The following is a 21,135-nucleotide window of genomic DNA, read 5'->3' as shown; positions in this document are numbered from 1 at the left end:
TAAATTTGTGTTGTTTTGAAACTTGTGTCTTGAAAATTATGTGGTTTCATATTAAGGTTTGGTTTAAGCCATAAGAAGCAAAGTACTGTTTTACTAAGCAGCAGAGTATTTACCACTAGAAATACAGATTTATCCTACCTTTTATGATTGCTTTAAACCAGTGCCTTGGCCTGTGTGGGCATGCGCTCACACATACCCACAGATACAAATACACACATACCCTGGCATCTTAGTGCTTCTCTTTACCTGCCATGGCCCAGGATCATGCAGAGAGGTGAATTCAGGGGCTGATCCTGCAGTTGTCTAAAATGGAGGGGGATGGGAAGCCTTTGGAGGGAGAAACAGTTGACTGTTCTAGTTCTTGACCTTGGTTGTAGTTATATGCGTGTTCACTTTATTCATTAGCTGTACGTGTATATTTTACACACTCTTATGTGAGTGTGTTATTTCACCAAAAAAGTTTAAGAGAATAAAAAGGAAGAGTAGAGGGATAGGAAAGTATAACACAGTTTTTAAGGACTAAAAATGTAAAAAAAGTTCAGATTTACCATTACTTTTCAGTGTAGACAATAGAGCAGATAGCATGAAGTAGATTGGAAAGAAAAAGGGAAGGGAGAGGAAATAATCTCTGAATCTTTATAAACTGAAATGCCCCACCAGAATTCCACATTACCCTTTCTGATGCCTCCTAATTTGTGCAGTTTTGTATAGCTCAGAAGTTCCATAGGTGCTGATAGCCACCCATTCAACAAATCTACAGCCTGCATTGTCCTTGGATCTGAGGAAACAGAGGTGCAGAGCTCAGTGTGTGCCTTCAAAATGGGCAATAGAGAAGTAAATAGTCAACTGTGCTGCCGAGTGACAAGTACTGCAATAGCCTTACAGGTAGCTGCTCTGCGAACAGAGTCTAACTTGAGCTTTGAGGGACCAGCTGTCATTAAGACAAAGGTGAAACAGAAGGGAAAACTGGAAGTGCAGACCTGGAGGAGTGTGAGAGTAGGTTAGGTTAGGCACAGTGATTTTCTGATGATGTTCGGGGCAGGTACAAATAGTTCTCTGAGCCTCCTACTCCTAATTTTTTATCTGTTTTAACGAGTGGGGTATGGGATACAAATTCAGGCTCTACTGATGGAAAAACAAATAGAAATAAATATCTTTATATGGTTTTTACTATAAACACTACATATGTAAAATCCACAATCTAAAGTAGTTTGTTAAATATGGCTCAGGGTTTTAGGGGAATGGTAAGAGACTGAAACTAAAAGTAGTCCATGTTATGAAGACTTTGATGAAAAAGCTTCGTATTAAAAGCAGTGGGCCTCTCGGGAAGCTTGTTGGCTAAGAGTGGGTTTGCATGTTCAGATGAGATTTGATTAGATCATTGGCTACTCTTCGGTAGAGCGTTTAGGGAAAGTAAAAGAAAGCAGGGAGACCAACGAGGAGCTTTCAGGTCCATTGAAGAAGTAGGAGTAACCGGTGTTGGACCTAGGCTGCTAATGGGGAGCACTGTGTTCTAATAGAAGGGCTTCTTTATTTTATTTTTATTTTTTATTTATTTATTTTTTTTAGGCTGCACCGAGCATCATGCAGGATCTTAGTTCCCCAACCAGGGATTGAGCCTGTGCTCCCTGCATTGGGAGCACAGAGTCTTAATCACTGGACCACCAGGGAAGTCCCTAGAAGGGCTTCTAAATAGTCTTTTCCCCAGGATTTTCTAGTTGCTATAGACATCTGAAAACATATACAATTATATATAGTCCTAAATAGTCTTTTCCAGCAGACCTGTTAACTCAGAGAGATGAATCAGCTTAGAGGTTCAACATGCAAGAGTATTCAGGGGTGTGAGTTCCCTGGTGGCCTAGTTTGGTTAGGATTCTGGGCTTTCACTGCTGTGGCCCAGGTTCAATCCCTGGTTGGGGAGCCAAGCGGAGTAGCCAAAAAAAAAAAAAAAAAAAACAAACCCCAAAACCAAACATGTTTACCATGTACAACTTAATATATGTTGGGGTTTACAGAGCATGGCTTCTGCACTTGAATTTTTTTGAGAACTGACTTAAAGGTGTATGGAGTCTTATATTTTCCCTGGAAGCTGCCAGCTCATGAAAAAAAAATTCAAGTGGCGTTGTTGCAGACATGGTGTTGTTGGTTTTACCATTGCACAATCAGCAATTTTATTTTGATGTTATTTGGGAGAAAGCAGTATTTTTGATTAGCAAGTAAAATTATGTAGAAAACAAATACTGTGTTAACTAGTTGGTATAATAAGGCATCTGTGCCATGTTGCATTTCAACTCATTAAATTTCTAAACTTCTAATTACGATAAGATTACAACTTTAATAGAAGAACCATTCAAACTTGGGGTTAGTGATAGTTTTAGAGAAGTAAAATTTACAGAAATTTCATAATTATTGAGGGGTAACTTTAAAATATAATTTTGCTAAAAATTGAGATATACACAATATTTAATTTTTTGCTCCTAAAATTCAGATTCAGTTGACATTTATTGGACATCTACTACTTACTAGGCCTTCTTCTAGGAACTTTAACACAGGTAAGTACTTTTCTTTCCTCACAGCTATCAGGCAAGCAGTACTGTCCCCCTCATTCAGTTGGGGCACTTGAAATTTCAAAGCCAAGTGGACTGTCTTTTGTAACACAACTGTAAAGTGATAAAGCCACACTTGACCTCGAGTCTTTGTTATTTTTTTCACAAAAACACATAACTAACTCTTGACTTACGGCATTTTAAAAACATAGATTTTTCAAATAGTAATTTAAAGGCTGTTTTGCTTTTATAGTTTAAAATGTTGGTTAAAGTATAAATCAAACCTCCCAGCTGGCTTACTTTTCATTCAGTCTCATGATTCCCTGGTGGGAATTCCTTGGAGGTCCAGTGGTTAGAACTCTGCGCTTTCACTGCCAGGGGCACAGGTTCAATCCCTGGTTGGGGAACTAAGGTCCTGCGAACTACACGAGGCAGCCAGAAGTAAAGATAAAATAAAATATTCATTGTAAATGCAGTGACATTCCTGAGCTTAAGTTCGAGAAATCATCCATTATAAGAATTTTTGCCAGTGTGTTAAGCAAAAACATTTGAATATGAGCTAATCATTATTAAAGGAGAATAAAGACAATTTTTATATTATGCTTTTGCATCTGCCAGCATCAAATAAGTATGCCAGATACGCTTTCAGAGAATGAACTAAGCCGGACAAAAAAATGGGAAACCTTGGTTAGATAGTCTCTCATTTTCAGAGTAAGTTTCTTTTATTTTGTCTTGGACTTCTGAAAATAAAAGGTTTGCTTCATTTGAAGCACACTTGCCTCCTCATTTCTTAATTTGGTGAGAATTTATAAATATGGGCTAGTTTGTGTTTTAGGGCAGCAAAAGATGAGTGTATCTGAAGCAGGAAAGAACAAGGAAAGTCAGTTTAATTTAACTTCTCTGCGGTGAAGCTCAGTATACTATTCTAATTCTGATCAGTTTAAACTCATATTTTTTTTTTTCTGTCACAAGATTAAGAGGAAACTATTTTCAACTTCTAACATTGTACTTTCTTTTTTTTTCTCTGAGTGGCAACAGTAGGTAACAGGACTGGTCCCAGCTTGTGATCACGAAGGAGAAAAGGGCCAGTTCTTCTCAGCTCCCCAGAACTACTCTCTTTAGCTTAGATGTTCACAGTCTTAGAAATTAGCCTCTCTGCTTCACTTATTCCTCTGCTTTGTCTGCAGACCTACCTCTCACTTCTCACTGGCATTCTCTACTTTGTACTGAATTGCTTGTATTTCCTCTAACCTGCTGTGTGTTTTCTTTTGTATCTTTGCCTTTGCCTGCTCCACCACTTTGCTGGTCATTCTCCCCTGAGTGTACTTTCGCATCTCCAAAGACTGACTCTCAATTGCTGGTTAGAACTCAGCTCATCGTTTTCCAGGGGAACTCTGTATTTCCCCACATACTTTCATCACCCACGAGAGCTTCTTTGTGCTCTCATGACAACCTCGGAATGCCTCTGCCATAGTGTCCTGTTGTGATTGATTCCTTTATTGTCTTCCACATGTGAACATAGGAATGTGTGTTTGTATAACTCAGACCTCCCAACTGGCTTACTCTTCATTCAGTCTCGTGATTTCGGCTATCCATTAATGTTTCTTTCCAGCTGCCTCTGAACAGCTCAACTTAAGCCTCATTGGGTCTAAATTGAGTTTTTTGCATTTGCTCCTCCACTTTCCCCTTATTGAGCGCCCTCTTAACTCCTCTTTTTCCCTCATCTTCTATCCTACTGTTCATTAATTACTATCCATTTTACCTTCTAAATATTGATATATCTTATATTCCATATCTCCCCCTTCATCCTACTGCTTCTGCAGTGTTCTAAGACATGAAAAAGGCTTGTATGGCAGGGGAATGGGAGCGTTTCTCACCGGTTCCTCCGTGGTTTACGTACTGATGTTCATATTCTTTTTTTATTTTGGCCGAGCCTCGTGACTTGCAGGATCTCATTTCCTTGACCAGGGATTGGACTTGGGCCACGTCAGTGAAAGCTTGGAATCCTAACTAGGCCACCAGGAGACTCCCCTGAAGTTCATATTCTTGAATCTAGGAAGCCAATGACAGTATCGTTCCAATTCCTGTTATCCCACTTCCTCTCTGCTTCCTACTGAAATCACCTAATTCACTAAGTGTACATGTCCTGTATTTACCAATACCCAAATATTCAGTGTTCCTCCACGTTTCTTTAGCTTCACATATGCAGTTTCCTCCATCTGAAATCTTTCCTACTCCAAGCTACCGTTTCAGCTCCTTCCAGATCCAGGTTTCCATCTTCATCACCTGGCACAGTGCTTCTCACACAGTAAATGCTCAATAACATTTATTGAATTTATAATGTATTCACATTCCACATGCAGAAGTGAAGTTGGTTGGGGCATTCACTCATTTCATAATTCTCCTGTGCAGTCTCAGAGAACTCTCAAGGATTTCGTTGAAGCCTTTGTAAACTCTATGTTTTTTACTTAAGGCATATTCACCATTGTTATTAGAAAAAGAGATTGATGGGTTTCCTTAAAAAGGACTCTGTCAAAGAGAATTAAAGTCAAGGTGCAAATGATTCTGTATTGGTTAGGCATTAGGGATAAGTAGCCCTTCCCCAGCCCCAGCCCTTTCTCCATCCACAGAACCAGGATCTTTTAGAGCTGGGAAAGGTACTTGGTCACAAGGACAGTTGGAAGCTACTGAAATCTTTTATTAGATTTTTTTTTAAGTGTTTGAAATAGTGAACATTGAAATTCCAGTACAGGTACAAAGTCTTTCTTTAATTAAAAATGGCAAAAGTGACATTGAAATTTTAAAGTTATACCACCAAACCCAGCCAAAGCAGATAGCTAATAAATTCTGTTGGTTATTGGAAACAAGTTCCTGATTCAGAGTACCAGTGTAAGAAAGTAATAATGGCTCCATTTTATTTATTAACAAAGTTGAAAAATTGGGCATTGGCAAAGCAGTTAAGGTGTTGACATCTATTTATATTTCTTTAGTACCTACTACATATCTTGCATAGTTGTAGACCCTTCAGAGAAGTCATAATGGTCTGACATTAAACTTGCCCTTTGAAAACTTAAAATATAATTGGTCATATAAAATGTAATACATGCAACAGAGAACAATAGATGCTGGTATGCAAAATAGTACATTCTGAACTATTTGAGTGTGAAACTGACATTTACATATTGAATCATATTTTCACACTAATTTCCATTTTGTGGAGGCAGCATCGTTTCCTAGAAAAGCACACAAGTCTTGGGATCAGAAAGCCTGAATTCTGGTCCTGACTCCAGTTAGCTGTGTGATTTAGGGTAAGTCACTGTCCTCTCTTTGAACCCAAGTCCCCACATTTGTGAGAGGGACATTGGATAAACTAGATGAACTCTTAGATCCCTTCTAATTCTATAAACTTCATTTTTGTGAAATATTCTCGTTGCCGAAGATGGAATTTTAGGCAGCTTTGACAATCGGCCGGACTAAATGAAATAGCAGGCACTGTTCCCTTCAAAGCCCAGTCTCTGTTTAGAAGTCTGTTTATTGAAACACTGTCATCATTAGCCACATCCTTTGTCCCGTTGGTGGTTCTGCTTCTACCAAATTACCAACCCACGAGGACTGGGAGTTTGCTTCATACACTGCTTAACGTTCCAAGGTGTGCAGCATGTCGCAGAAGAAACCGCATCAGTCTCTGAGGCACCTCACTTATAGCGACATTGTCCTATTCAATTAGAGGTGGCAGTGGCTGGCCTGGCTCCAGAGGAAGACTGTCAATTCCTCTCCTTTTCTGTGTCCACGCTCGGCAGGATGCTTCCTCACGCCCACCTCTCTCCCCCTTGCTGTGACTTTGGCTTCCGCCAGATGTCACACCGCTGCTTGTCACCGCCCAGACTCTCGTCGCTGATTTTGTTGTTTCAGTGTATTTATCACAACTGTTCTCTTGAGCTGTAAAATTTATGGAATTTCACACTCTTCTTAATCACTACAGTGTTTCTTTTTCATGAGAGAGGGAATATACAAGGAGATGTATGCACAAGAGTTAGAAGGAAGGAAATGCTCCATCAAACTTAAGGAAAGTTTGCTTGTGTGTGCCGTGTACACCCCACTCCCACATGTACAAAGGAATTGAGCTCGGGTGTACAGAGTGAAACCGAACTCAGTTCTGCAGGGCTCAGAGGTACTTAGGAAGTCCATTTCAATGACAGGGAGAAGGACTTAAGAGATGTGCTAATTGGCTAATTCCCCTGGCTTAAATTGTATTCCTTTTAGGAACCAAAAAAAAGTGGATAATTTTATTGGCACTCCGTGGTACACATCTCCTTCTCCTCCTTCTTCTTCTCTTTCTCTCGCTCTCTCTTTTTTTTTTTTTTGAGCCATACTGTACAGCTTGTGGGATCTTAGTTCTCAACCAGGGATCGAACCTGGGTCCTTGGCAGTGAAAGCTCAGAGTCCTAACCACTGGACTTCCAGGGAATCCCCTGGTACATCTTCTTGATCTTATTATTATCCAGTCAGATCTGTTAATAATGCAGTCAGATCCTAAAAATGATGGTGGTGGTGGTGATGGTGGTGATAATAGATAGTCTGTGTTATTACTATGTAATAGGCACTTCATTGAGCACTTAACATTTATTTATTTAAACCTTGCCATAACCCTGTAATGATGGATGCTGTTATTATCCCTGTTGTATAGATGAGGAAATATCAAGATGACTTAAAGCTTTCCACTTTAAAAATAGCTTACATCATATATTTTTTTAAGGGAAGAAAAGATACCAGTTTCTCTAGTCTTTTTTTTTTTCTCTTCTTTCTCTGCTTGTAAAAAGAGGCAAACTTTTGGTAGTGCTTTATTTTAGAAACTGAAGTTCATTGTGAGTTCCCAGGATGGTTCATTTAAATTTTTTTCTTTGTGTGTCAGTGAGATACAACTCTAAGCACGTTGGCATTTGCACTGCAAACCTTTGATGGTGACCATCATGGATATTGGACAAAGAGTGTCTGGGCTGAATGTTTAGATTCATTTATTGGCCACTCGAATGTTTAGGTTAGTTCAGAATTATGTATACTCTTCAGTGCTAGCCTTTGCTGTGGAAGATGCCTAGGCATATAAGATACTGTTCCTCCCCTTGGGACCTCATAACTTAGCTTTATTACTTAGACTTGCTATCTAAATAATTAGAATAGTGGAGACAACTGAAGACTTAAGTTATATCACCCACGGGATAAGGATTACTTTTGTAAAAAATAGAGGATTCCTGGCAATTTTATGATGATTGATTAGTGTTCCCATTTCTTCAGGATAATTGGTAAATTCTTACATGTCATACTGATCACAGGAAAGAAGGGAACTGATGAAAAAGTAGCTAGAAAGTGAGGCTTAGCACTCATGACGGACATATCTGTAAGGGTGGAAATAGTATAGAGGTAAGTTGTAATTTGCTCTCCAAATCTGGATGTAGAGTTTGTTGTTGTTTTTGTTTTTTCAGGCTTCCAGAAAAATGTCTCTGTGCCTGTGTCAGTTTCAAGATAGGTTAGGGTGGGTATACTGTGAAGCAGGTGTGCTCTAAGTGTCAGTGCTTGTGGATGTCTGTGACGATGAATACCGTCACCTTAGGGCTCCTTCTAAGAGTGCAGGAAGGAGAAAGGAGGAAACGCATACACTTCTACCATGTGTCAGGCAGTGTGCCGGCCGCTTTTTATAAACATCCCACCATATCCCTTTAGGAAGATGTATATGAGGTATTTCCTTTAAAATTCTATTTTGAATATAGTTCCCTGTGCTATACAGTAGGTCCTTGTTGTTTATTTTATATGTAGTAGTCTGTATCTGTTAATCCCAAACTCCAAATATATCCTCCCCCCTTCCCTTTTGTTTTCTATGTCTGTGAGTGTTTCTGTTTTGTAAATAAGTTCATTTGTATAATTTTTTTTAGATTCCACATATATGTGATATCATATGATATTTGTCTTTTTCTGTCTGACTGACTTCACATAGTATGATAATCTCTGGGTCCATCCATGTTGCTGCAAATGGCATTATTTCATTCTTTTTTATGACTGATTAATAATTATATATATATATATATATACACACATACACATTAATAATTAATTGTACACACACACACACACACACATACATCTTCTTCGTCCATTCATCTGTTATGGACATTTAGGTTGCATCCATATCTTGGCTATTGTAAATAGTCCTGCTGTGATATCAACATGTATCTTTTCAAGTTAGAGTTTTCTTCAAATATATGCCCAAGAGTAGCATTGCTGGATCATATGGCAACTCTATTTTTAGTTTTTTAAGGAACCTCCATACTCTTCTCCATAATGGCTGCACCAATTTATATTCCCACCAACAGTGTAGGAGAGTTCCCTTTTCTCCACACCCTCTCCAGCATTTGTTATTTGTAGATTTTTAAATTATGGCCATTCTGACTGGTGTGAGGTGATACCTCATTGTAGTTTTGGTTTGCGTTTCTCTAATAATTAGCGATGTTGAGTACCTTTTCATGTGGCTTTTTGGCCATCTGTATGTCTTCAAAGAAATGACAATTTTTTGTTGAGTTGTATGAGCTGTTTATATATTTTGGAAATTAATCCTTTGTTGGTTGCATCTTCTGCAGATATTTTCTCCCATTCCATAGGCTATCTTTTCATTTTGTTTATGGTTTCCTTTGTTGTGCAGAAGCTTTTAAGTTTAATTAGGTCCCATTAGTTTATTTTAGTTTTAGTTTCCATTACACTAGGAGACAGATCCAAAAAGATATTGCTGCAGTTTATGTCAGAGTGTCCTGCCTATGTGTTCCTCTAGGAGTTTTATATGTCTGGCCTTACATTTAGGTCTGTGATCCATTTGGAGTTTATTTTTGTATATGGTGTTAGAGAATGTTCTAATTTCATTCTTTTACATGTAGCTGTCCAGTTTTCCCAGCACCACTTACTGAAGAGACTGTCTTTTCGCCATAGTGTATTCTTGCCTCCTTTGTCATAGATTAATTGACTATGAGTGCATTGGTATATTTCTGGGCTTTCTATTCTGTTCCATTAATCTGTGTGTCTCTTCTTGTGCCAGTACCATACTGTTTTGATTACTGTAGCTTTGTAGTATAGTCTGAAGCCAGGGCATGTGATTCTTCCAGTTCCGTTCTTTTTCAAGATTGTTTTGGCTATTCGGAGTGCATTTGACTATATGAGGAATTTGTCTTATATCTCAGTGCTAGGAGTGGAAGGGTGTCTCTCTCTCTTTTTTAAAGATTTAGTTATTATTTATTTATTTTTGGCTGTGTCGGGTCTTTGTTGCTGTGTGTGGGCTTTCTCTAGTTGCGGCAAGCAGGAGCAGGGACTACTCTGTTGCAGTGCACGGGCTTCTCATTGTGGTGGCTTCTCTTGTTGCAAAGCATGGGCACCAGATGTGCGGGCTTCGGTAGTTGCAGCATGTGGACTCAGTAGTTGTGGCTTACGGGCTCTAGAGCGCAGGCTAGTAGTTGTGGCACATGGGCTTAGTTGCTCCACAGCATGTGGAATCTTCCCAGCCCAGGGATCGAACCCGTGTCCCCTGCATTGGCAGGCGGATTCTTAACCACTGCGCCACCGGGGAAGTCCCACTGCAGCCTTTTTTGTAGTAGGTATTATCCCATGTTTTCAATGAAAACACTTTCAGAGAGGGTAGGTTATTAACCTTCCTAAAGCCACACGTCTGGTAATAGAGCTGGATTTCAAACTCAGGGCTAACTGTAGTGTGGCCCAACTGTATCTTCCTGAGATATTTATTTAAGCTATTGTTCTCCCTTTCATTTAATTCTAAATGCCTGTAGCATAATTTTTTTTCTTTACTTAGCAACCTATGTCTAAAGGGAAGTAGAAAGAAAAGGACCTAGGAGCCTAGAAAAAAGCAGCAGTATATGTGTAATCGTAGAGATGCTGGCAGGCAACTTAAACTTGAACCAGTTCTCAGAAACAGGACCTATCACTTTCTGACATTTATTTAGTGATTTTCTTAATCTTTCTTTTTGTGATACTAGGCATTAGCCATATATATATTTAAAAATATATATAACACTTTCTGGTATGATTATTATTCACTCAGCAAATACTTATTGAACAGGTACTATATGCTTATACATCATTGAACAAGCCAGACACAATCCTGCCTTCGTGGAGTTTATAATTGGTGTAAATATTTGAATAGGTGGGTTGTGTCTTACACATACTGTGTATTTCCCTAAACACACCATAGTCACACATGTATGTGCTGTATTTCACAAAATTGAATGGCTTGGAATTTGTCTTTATTCCAGGAAAACACTATTGCATCAAGAATATGAGGAAATGTAACATCACTATAGCTTTGTCACTTTGAATGTCATGATTCTTAGAGGAGTAAGACAGTGGCAGTGTACAAGACTTTATTTGAAATTTAACAACGAAAAAAAAAAACAGTGTGAGCCAGAGATCTTTGATGGAGCATTGTCAGAAGAATTTCAGAAACTGCAAGTTGTTACACAGATGTATTGATTTAATTAGTCTAGATAACACCATTTATTTATGCTTAAGCATCTCACACATGCAAAAGTTGGTAATTTGAAGTCACACAATAATTTGTGAGTTATCTTCTGTACCACGTGTTATAGCTTCTGAGTACCAGCTTTGATGAGTGTGTGTATCAGGTGCTTAACATAAATAAATGATGTTATGTAGGCCAATTAAGCAATACAGTTTCTGGAATTCTGTTGACGTCTTCATGTAAAATTTTTTGGGTGGTGGCTTTTAAAGATCACATTAATTTTTTAAACACAATTTTATCTCAGTGTGGGCAAGAGCCTCATTGGAGATAGAGCATATGTGGGTTCTGCTGGTTAGGTCTCTTTAGGTATCTGGGTGAATCCTTAATATACCATTGAAACTTAATAAAATTGCTTTGGTTAGCCACAAAAGGAGTGTTCTCCAGTGAATGGAGAGGCGTAGGGTTATCCTCTTAGAAAAAGGTGAACTTACAGGTAAGAAACTATATTATTAAATCTCTGGGAGAAGGAAACCAGTTAGAATCTCCTTGCTATGTTTCTCTCTCTTTTTTGTTATTCTAATTTCAACTATAAGAACACCACAGTATTCTGTCTGCCTGATTTTGCAATACTGTTCTCACAGTTAAGAAAATACTGTTATATATTTTTTATTTTTAGGTAATTCAATCAGTTTTTTGGTTGTTTAAAGTGGTAAGCTATCAAAAGGAGACTGGGGTGTAGCTAATATACCAAGAATTTGGGTAGCATTTGGGATGCCTCACCTCTATTATTTTTTTCTTACCGTATTTCCTAGAAGATAGAAAGGGGAAGGATTAATTAACCCAGTTTTCCACATAAGGAAACATATGCTCATAGGGGTTGTATCTTGCCTAAGGTCAGACTTACTAAGAATGTAGTCGCAGAATGTGGCAGAGAATTCCAGAGCCTGGCAGAATGTAGCACACTGTTTACTGGGAAATGTGATAGGCAGATAATTATTTTCTCTGAAGACTTGACTATTGCTGGTCAAGTCTTACTCCTTTGAGACTATTCACCATCTTATCCCCAAGGCAGGAACTTGTGTGTTCTTCCAACATGAGTTAGAATGTTTCTTCAGGCTACCCAGTGCCCATGTTAATCAGTGTTCAAAGAATACAGAGCATCACTTTTAAGACCATTTCCCTTTGGTAACCATAAGTTTGTTTTCTGTCTGTGAGTTAGTTTCTGTTTTGTATATAGATTCACTTGTATTATTTTTTAGATTCCACATATAAGTGATATCATATAATATTTGTCTTTCTCTGACTTACTTCACCAAGTATATTATCTAGGTTCATCCATTTTGCTGCAAATGGCAATAATTCATTCTTTTTTATGGCTAATAGTCCATTGTATAAATGTACCACATCTTCTTAAGCCAGTCATCTGTTGATGGGCACTTGGGTTGTTTCCATGTCTTGGCTGTTGTAAATAGTGCTGCTATGAACATTGGGGTGCTTGCATTGAATTAAGAGTTTTTGTCTTTTCTGGACACATACCCACGTGTGGAATAGCTGGATCATATGGTAGCTCTGTTTTTAGTTTTTAAAGGAACTTCCATATTGTTTTCCATAGTGGCTGCACCAATATACATTCCCACCAACAGTGTAGGAGGGATCCGTTTCCTCCAATCCTCTCCTGCATTTATTAATTGTAGCCTAAGACTTGTTTCTTAATATAGCCATACAGTTTACCATTTGAGATTTTGATCCAGATGCCCAGACTGAGCCTTATTTTGGATGATGTGGTTGGAGCTACAGCTTTCTTTAGCCTGTGTCCTAACACTCTCAGAATTGTGTGTGTTGGTTTCACGTATTAGGAACAATGCAGGAATACCCATGCTTTGTCTGTGAAATGCTTTTATAACAGGTTTTGGTCCATGGGCTTTAAGAAGTAGCTTTTTTACCTACCTTAAAGTGCTCCAAATGCTCTTCTGTTCGAAGAAAACAAGCTGACCTCCCTGTACCTCTGACCACACTCTGGGTCCTTTAGATTTCTCTGAATCTTTACTTTCATCACAATTTACTTAGCTGCTGCTATTTTCTTATTTATCATGAGTTGGAATGTTCCTTTTTCCATGATTAGAGATGTTGGTATTATTGCTTTGACTGTCACTTTGCATTGTCTTTCCTTTGCAGACGCCATATCATGTCAACCTCCTCCTGGCTGGCTATGATGAGCATGAGGGTCCAGCACTCTACTACATGGACTACCTGGCAGCCTTGGCAAAAGCCCCTTTCGCAGCCCACGGCTATGGTGCCTTCCTGACTCTCAGTATCCTGGACCGATATTACACACCATGTAAGTTCCAGCTAAGTAGGGAGCAGTAGCAAAGCCCTGTTCTCAGCTGCCTCCTGGTTTTGTGCACAGTCCCTTGATGTTGGGTGGCCAGGACTTGAATAGAGGACGGGTCCTAAGAAGCACATGCAGGTGCCCTCTGGAAGCTTTCTCCTGTAGGTCCTTAGGGTTATGGGAAAGCTGATCGAAGTCCCTTTTCTGTCAGATAAAATGAGGTATTACATATGCCCAGAACTGGGTTTTGTTTTGTTTTGTTTTCTTTTGTTTTAAAGAGGGGTTGGAGTAAAACTATAATTCTTCAGTTACAAAAGTTCGGTTTTTTTCACTCATTTTGCCCTCCTTAGGTGCTCATTAGCTTCTCAGGTGTAGAGAATGAGCCAGAAAACGAAGTGGTTTGTGTGTTTGCTTTGAGCTTGTGATGATGAACAGGTCTCCAGCATGGCAGCTGAGGGTTTCTTGTCTTAAATATCAATGCTATTTAAGGCCACAGCCTGGGCTGTTCCCTTGGTTCTTATCACCTAATGGCTGCTGCCTCCTACAAGAAAAAGCTGGCTCTCTACTTGTCCGTGAACCGTCAGCTTGGCAAACCTCCAGGCACCAGGATGCTTTTGTGTTAAGTTCTGTTTTCTGACCCCAGTCCCAACCTCAGCTTCAGCCACTGTGAGCAATAGGCACTTGGGATTCTAAGCTTTTACAAACTATACATGCAGCACAGATAACCAGTTTTCTCCTTACATTCCATTCGTCCCTTTTAGTATAGTAAGAATCTGGCTTGTTCATTTCTGTTTTGGTGTGGCCCTCTCACTCTACCTCAGCCATGCCAAAGCTCCAGGCCACATCCTGAAAAGAATTAGCCTGGCCTCCTAGTGACTGTTTCTTGATTTGGCATCTGTCAGTAATATAGCTGATTTGCCCACCAAAATATCCACCAACCACCCCTGAAGCCTAACTGCATAATATGTCATCCCAGTTTGCCATGCCTGTGGACAGTTCCTTTGGCTCCTATTTTATGAGAGACTCACCCCCATCCTATGAATTCTCTTTCCATTGTTAAACTGAGGCCCAGCTGGCAAAGTGAGGCTAAAACACTGGCCCTGTCCTCCCTTTCCCTGATTTGCAGCTGGCTAGGGCAGATGGAACTGATTTAAGCCCTGGTCTAAAGGGGGGCAGGGGGTGTTGGGAGTTGGGGGATGGGCTATAAAGAAGAGGCAGGCCGCTGGACTTCTCTAGAGGGAAGCCCTGGCCATGGGAGGCAGAATTCCGTCATGCTTACCCTTCTCTATAGCAAATCAATTTGCAATGGCTTGTGGTTGCCTGAGCATTGGGTCTGGGGCACCCTCAACTGCATATGGAATAAGTTTGTTGCAAGCCAGAAGGTTAGGCTTTTTTTTTTTTTTTGGCCTTTTCTGTTTGTCTGGCATGCTGACCTGAAAAAGTTTGAAACTTAGTCAAAAGTTGTGGCAGAAAGTTGGACTTAATGTCAGCACCTTGAATGCCTGGCCTCTGTGTTCTCTTTCAGCTATCTCACGTGAGAAGGCAGTGGAGCTTCTTAGGAAATGTCTGGAGGAGGTGAGTAGCTCCCATGGGATCCTGAAAGGAATGTTTTGTCTCTCTGTTGCCAGTTTTGTTCCCATTCCTCAGTTACATTTTTTCTGATCCTTGCCAGAAGGTATAATAAATATCCACTAACCAGACAAGTTGCTACCAGGGATAGAGTTTGGTGCGTAACAAGCTTATTTTTTCTCTCATGGGTCACCTTCTCATCAGTGTCAATTTTACAGTGTAATTGCTTTTCTTTTTGGTTCATCCATACTAGTGGTCCTCAATTTTTAGCATGTTTAAGAATCATCAGGGGAACTTGTTTTTTAAAGAAAGGCAGATTCATGCTTTCCACCCTACCCCCACCCCAATTCTGATTCAGTTGTCCTGGTGTAGATCTTGAGAATATTTTAACCAGTAGTCCCAAGTGATTTAACTGTAGGTGGTAACTGGGGCCATACTTTAAGAACTATTGTGCTAGATTTTATACCTGCTCTATTTTTGTGCTACCTGGAGTTGTCATAAAGTCTGCTCCCTTAACAGTACGTAAGTCTGGGAGGGAAAGCCTCCGCTGGGAATTCAGGAGGCCATAGACGGTAACTAAGAGGCTTTGGGCAGTGGGGGAGAGTAGCCCTTAGTTTATGAGACCAGTCCAATACTACTCCTAGGAGTCTAATAAGGCTCTGGGATATGAATGCAGGATGAGGAGGAAAAGAAAGCAGCTCCTTTAGGCTTTTTAATTCTTTTATTGTTCTTGTAGCCTAAGGATGAACTTAAATTCGTGGTCTAGTGAGAAGAGAGTAGGAGGTTGAGAACAGGTGGTAGCACTGGACAGTAATGTCAGTTTGCCTTTTACACAAACCTGTCATTTTCAGTCCCACAGTGCCTTATCTTCCTCTTGTTTGTAAATCCTCTTTCCAAAGCAGAAGCTAAAAATAAACTCTTGTGCTTTTCTTAACCGTTCCGCCAAGAAGCCACATTAGTCCAGCAGCCCCAAGTGTTGCAAGGGGCTGCCAGGAAGAAGCCACTGGAATATCGAATGCTTTGAGAATTTATTCCCCCATGGGTCCTGAAGATGATTATTTTATAAACCCACATTTCCTTATTGTCACCTTTTCTTGATCTTGGAGCTTGTTTCTGGACATAGGAGTCATCAGCCAGAGAGGACTGTGGAAGTGGAACTGGTTGTTGCTGTCCAGTCCTCATCTGTTAAGGAGATGGGAAACCTCAACGGAGGGAGGGCTTAGGCCCGGGGAGGGGTATATTTCCAGGATATGCCCCTAAGGGAACACGTAGAGCTTTGTTCCTTCTATCTAGAGATTAAGTGGGGTGTCCAGGAAGAGTCACCCACAGAAGCAAAGATTTCCTCCAGATGTGTTTCTCAGTAATCTCCAGCCAGGTTAATGGGGCCTGGTTTTATGCACATAGACCACAGCTCCTTTGGAACAGCCTCTCAAGCAGAGAGTCTTATGAGAGTCCAGAGATGTCTCTAATGACAGGTCAGCTTGTATTGGAGGAGACAGAAGCAGGCGTTGTCCCAAGAGCAGTTCTGAGGCCGTCCTTCCCACCACCCTCCAACTGTACACACAAACATGCTCACACACATCTGGTCCTTATAATGTGGGTGGGTGACTGGAACAAACTGTTGGGACTTAGGAGTACCTGGCTTTGGTCCAAAGCTTATTCCTAGGGCAGTCGCTCCTTGGTTGGCTTGTTACCTTGAGACATTTTAAAAGAGAAGTCTGTGTTTGGTGATTGGTGGCAGATTGTGAGGAATAGAGCGTTAGATTATCTCATTATTCATCAGCTGACTGACCAGAGTCAAGCTCTCAGCTCTTACTCACTGCCTGCCAGTCAGCCTGCAGCTGCAGTCTGGGCTTTCCTCAGTGTCCTAGTACCACCTGCCTCCAATAGGATACAAGCACCACAGAAGCAGAGATTATAATCTTGTTATATGCCCAGTGTCTAGAACAGAGCCTGGACCATGGTTAGTTCTCAATAAAAATTTGTTGACTGATTTCCTTCATGTTTCTCTGCAGCTCCAGAAACGCTTCATCCTGAATCTGCCAACCTTCAGTGTGCGAATCATTGACAAAAATGGCATCCACGACCTGGACAACATTTCCTTCCCGAAACAGGGCTCCTAACGTCATGCCCTCCCTCCCACTTGCCAGGGAACTTTTTTGATGTGCGCCTTTATTTTTTTCTACTCTTTTGACCTGTGCTTTCCATAGATGATTAATCCAGAATAAAGCTGACTGTGGATAAATTGAGTGCTCTGTGTTGACTCAGTTTACCTAACGTCACCTCAGGAAGGAAGTGGAGGGAGGATTACCTTTTTGCCAGGACTGTCTTTGCTCCTGTCCCTTTCCCTTCATTAATGTTCTGATTGCCCTTCAGCAGCTGACAGCTTGCTTGCTAGTGTCTCATTCCCTCTAAAGCAGTGGTTCTTTTTTGCCCCTAAGCTTAAACATTTTTAAATTAATTAATTTGAATTTTTCTCCCATCCCTTTAATTTAATCACCTCTTCTCTTCCCAGAGGAAACTTCAGCTACTAATTTCTTATCTAACCTTTAAGAGATATGCTGTTCTTGTATAAAATATGTGCATACACATGTGCCTTTTAAAAAATATCTTTAAATGTTCTGCATATTGCTTTTTTCATTTAACACTGTGTTGGAGATTGTTTTTATATCAATACATAAATAGCTACCTATTCATGTTGACAGTTGCATAATATTCCATGAAATTGGTGTACTATAGGTGGTTAACCAGATACCTGTTTTACTTCCTAATCTAGCTTTTTGGAAATGAGGAATATAGATGTTTTTTGATTGGTGCCACTAAAACAGTGGTTTTTAACCAGATGTGTGTATCAGAATCACCTGGGGAGTTTTCTTTTTCAGTCTACATGATTAGGCTGCATTCACTCCCAGATTCTAACAAACGGGTTTGGGGCCTAGACTAGGAATATTTTTTTAAAACTTCTAATCTTCAGTTATGATAAAGAACCACCAGATTGAAGCTTTTTTGGAGCAGTGGTCCTCAAACTTTAGCATGCATCCCACTTCCTTATAAACACAGCTTGCTGGGTCCTACTCCTGTAGTTTGGGGTGTGGCCTGAGATTTTACATTTCTAATATTTCCAATCGATGCTGATGCTGCTAATCTGGGAACCATGCTTTGAGCACCATTTGGTTTTAAACTAAGGTAAGCCCTACTTTATCCCATTCTGTGCTGCTCTTTTTTTCTTTTTAATTTGTTTATTTATTTACTGGCTGCTTTGGGTCTTCGTTGCTGCACACGGGCTTTCTCTCGTTGTGGAGAGTGGGGGCTACTTTTCATTGTGGTGTGTGGGCTCCTCATTTTAGTGGCTTCTCTTATTGCGGAGCACGGGCTCTAGGCGCATGGGCTTCAGTAGTTGTGGCACATGGGCTCAATAGTTGTGGCACACAGGCATTGTTCCATGGCATGTGGGATCTTCCTAGGAAGTCCCTCTGTGCTACTCTTAATACCACATACAGCCAGGAAAATCCCACATGCTGCGGTGCAAGTAAGCCCGTGTGCCCAAAAAATAAATAAATAAATAAATACCACATACAGTAGGTTTTTGGTTTATCTGAGGTGAAATACATCATCTCTCTAAGGTATTCCATATAGATCAGCACACTTGTATTAACAGTATTGAATTAATATCATACTTGTATGTCATACACTTTTAAATACACCAATGATAAATGCTTTAGACTATAAGAAGCAAGCTAATCATTGAATAAATGGGGGAAAGAGATGATTCACATGACCATAGCTGATTCATTATCAAACACCACCATCAATATGCATAAGTGTGGGCTTTTGGCTAGATTCCTGAATCTGTTTGTAAGGCCTCTATTTTAAAGCTCCACAGGTGATTCTGATGCTTGCCCCAGTTGAGTGCCACCACTAAAGCATGAGCAGTCCTGTTTCATGGTTTTCCCATCCGTAAAATGTTCAAAATTGTATGAGGATTCCATGTGCCAATATAAAGCATTTGGAACAGGGCCTGGCATGTGGTAAGTGCTCAATAAGTATATAATTATTGGCAAACTTGTTATTCTGCATCCAAGCCTCACCAGGAATAAAATCATTCTCTGTCTTTGAATGTAAGTGTCCCCAGGGCAATCTCATAGGCAAGCCCACCAGCCCACCCTGACTTCCAGTCTGTTTTCTCCAATCCAGATCTCTTTCCTGCACTCAAGATACACTTAATTCTAGATATCTCACCCTCAAGTCATAGGGACATCAAACTCAGCATGTCTAAAGCTGAGCCTTACCATCAGCACCCAGCTCCCAAGTGCTCAAGCCAGAAACCTAGTATCGTTTATCTTTGATAAACTTATTTCAGAATAAATTTGGTATTACAGAAAAGTTGCAAAGATAATACAGAGTTTCCTTATACCCCTCAACTGGTTTCTCCTAATTTTAACATGTTAACATTTGTAAAAACTAAGAAACCAACACGGGTTGGCACAGTAGTATTGATATTAACTAAACTCCAGCCTTTATTCAGATTTCACCAGTTTTTCCACTAATGTCCTTTTTCTGTTCTAGGATGCGATCCAGGATATTACATTGGATTTAGCCGGGCATCATTTTTGATGCCTTCTTTATCTCCTGCCTTCACATAGTCACCAAGTTCTGGCAGTTTTACTTCCTAAATCTTTTAATGAAAATCTCCATCTCCATTATCTCAGTTCCCCAACCAGGGATTGAACTTGGGCCACAGCAGTGAAAGCCTGGAATCCTAACCACTAGGCAACCAGGGAACTCCCTTACTTGGACTGTTTTAACAGCTTCCTAACTTCTCTCTACTTTTAATCTCCTCCCTCTCCAGTTTTTTCTCTGTACTCTAAAAATTGGATCATCCATTCCTCTCCTCACTTAAAACTTTTCTGATGGTTTTCCACTGCTTATAGAATAAAGCCTAACTTTTTGATTTGACACACTAAACATTTCATAACCCTCTCCAAACCTAGCTCCCCAATTTCCTTTCCCTCTTCTGTACCTCATAAAGCCCATAAGCCAACTGAATTGATATGGCCTCAGCATACATTTTTTACTTCACGCCTACGTATATATACCTACTGTAAGAAGGGTAAGCACTGCTTCCTGGAACTTTTCTTACAGATATGTAGATTGAGTCATGGTGTAGTGCACTCTGATATTTTCTAATCTGTTTTCTTCTACCAGATTTTATTTTTTTTAAATGCCAGCTATGTCCTTCTAAATTGATTTCCTGAAGTTTGAAAAACACTGGGAGTGCACCGATGCTTTAACACTCCTGGCCAAACACTGCTCAGAGTGGTCTCCTGATTGGTTCCCATCTGCTTTCAGGTGATTAATACATTGAAAACAATTTATTCCTTCCCAGGCTTGGGGTGAAAGGGGATAGTTTGGAGAAGAGAGCAGCTGTTTTGCCTCTGGGTAGGGAAGCTTAGCTCTAACTAGTGAAGAGGTTGGGGAGGCTGACGAGGAACCCCTAAGAGATGGAGGAGGGTGCTGAAAGAGTTTGTGCCATATGTCTTACCTCACCGAATCCCCTCAACTTGCCATAGTCTAAAATAATTTTAGTAGTAGAATGTCTCTTGCCAGGCCCAGGGCTTTCGTTAAAGCAACACATTCTTCCAGCCTTTCATCCAATCCTCCTTTCATATGTGTGGGTTGAGGCAGGAAAACTTCTTGGAGAAGAAATCACATCTTTGGACCTTTCCCCTGGGAGATGACACCTAGACCTTTCATTTTTGCAAAACACCTGACTATATCTCTGACAGCACACCTACAAAGAACTGGGGTAAGAGAATTCCAGGCAAAGAGAATGATAAGTGCAGTGGCCCTGAGGCATAAAAGTGGTAATTTGAGGAACAGAAAGGAAACCAGTGTGGCTAGAGCAAAGTGAGTGCTGAAGAGAATAGTTTAAGATATGGTTGAAGAAGTAGGCAAAGTCTCAATTGTTATAGGGCTTTAGTTTGAAGGTGCACCAGTGAAAACAGACCAGTTGGAAGACTACTGAAATAGTCCCAAGGACTAGGGTGGTAGCAGAGGAGACAGAAAGAAGAGGATGGACTTTCTGATGGATTGGGTGTAAGGAAAGAATCAAATATGACTCCTTAGTTTCTGGCTTGAGCAACTGGGTATAGAGTTTAATGATGTCAAGAAGGTGGCCAGGC

General features: G+C 40.2%; 1 protein-coding gene across 1 annotated transcript in view; it reads left to right on the top strand.

The window, feature by feature from the left end:
• The window catches only part of PSMB2 (proteasome 20S subunit beta 2), a 35,494-nt gene extending 18,292 nt beyond the window's left edge, over window positions 1-17,202 (top strand). Inside the window, exons 4-6 of the mRNA XM_057705022.1 lie at window positions 13,231-13,393; window positions 14,910-14,959; window positions 16,969-17,202. Of these exons, the coding sequence (XP_057561005.1) occupies window positions 13,231-13,393; window positions 14,910-14,959; window positions 16,969-17,076 (321 nt within the window). The 3' untranslated portion in view covers window positions 17,077-17,202. The remainder of the gene's footprint in view (window positions 1-13,230; window positions 13,394-14,909; window positions 14,960-16,968) is intronic.
• Window positions 17,203-21,135: the final 3,933 nt, after the last annotated feature.

The sequence above is a fragment of the Hippopotamus amphibius genome, chromosome 1 (assembly GCF_030028045.1).
Source record: "Hippopotamus amphibius kiboko isolate mHipAmp2 chromosome 1, mHipAmp2.hap2, whole genome shotgun sequence".
NCBI classification, from domain to species: domain Eukaryota; kingdom Metazoa; phylum Chordata; class Mammalia; order Artiodactyla; family Hippopotamidae; genus Hippopotamus; species Hippopotamus amphibius.
This window is presented reverse-complemented; position numbering and strand designations above follow the sequence as displayed.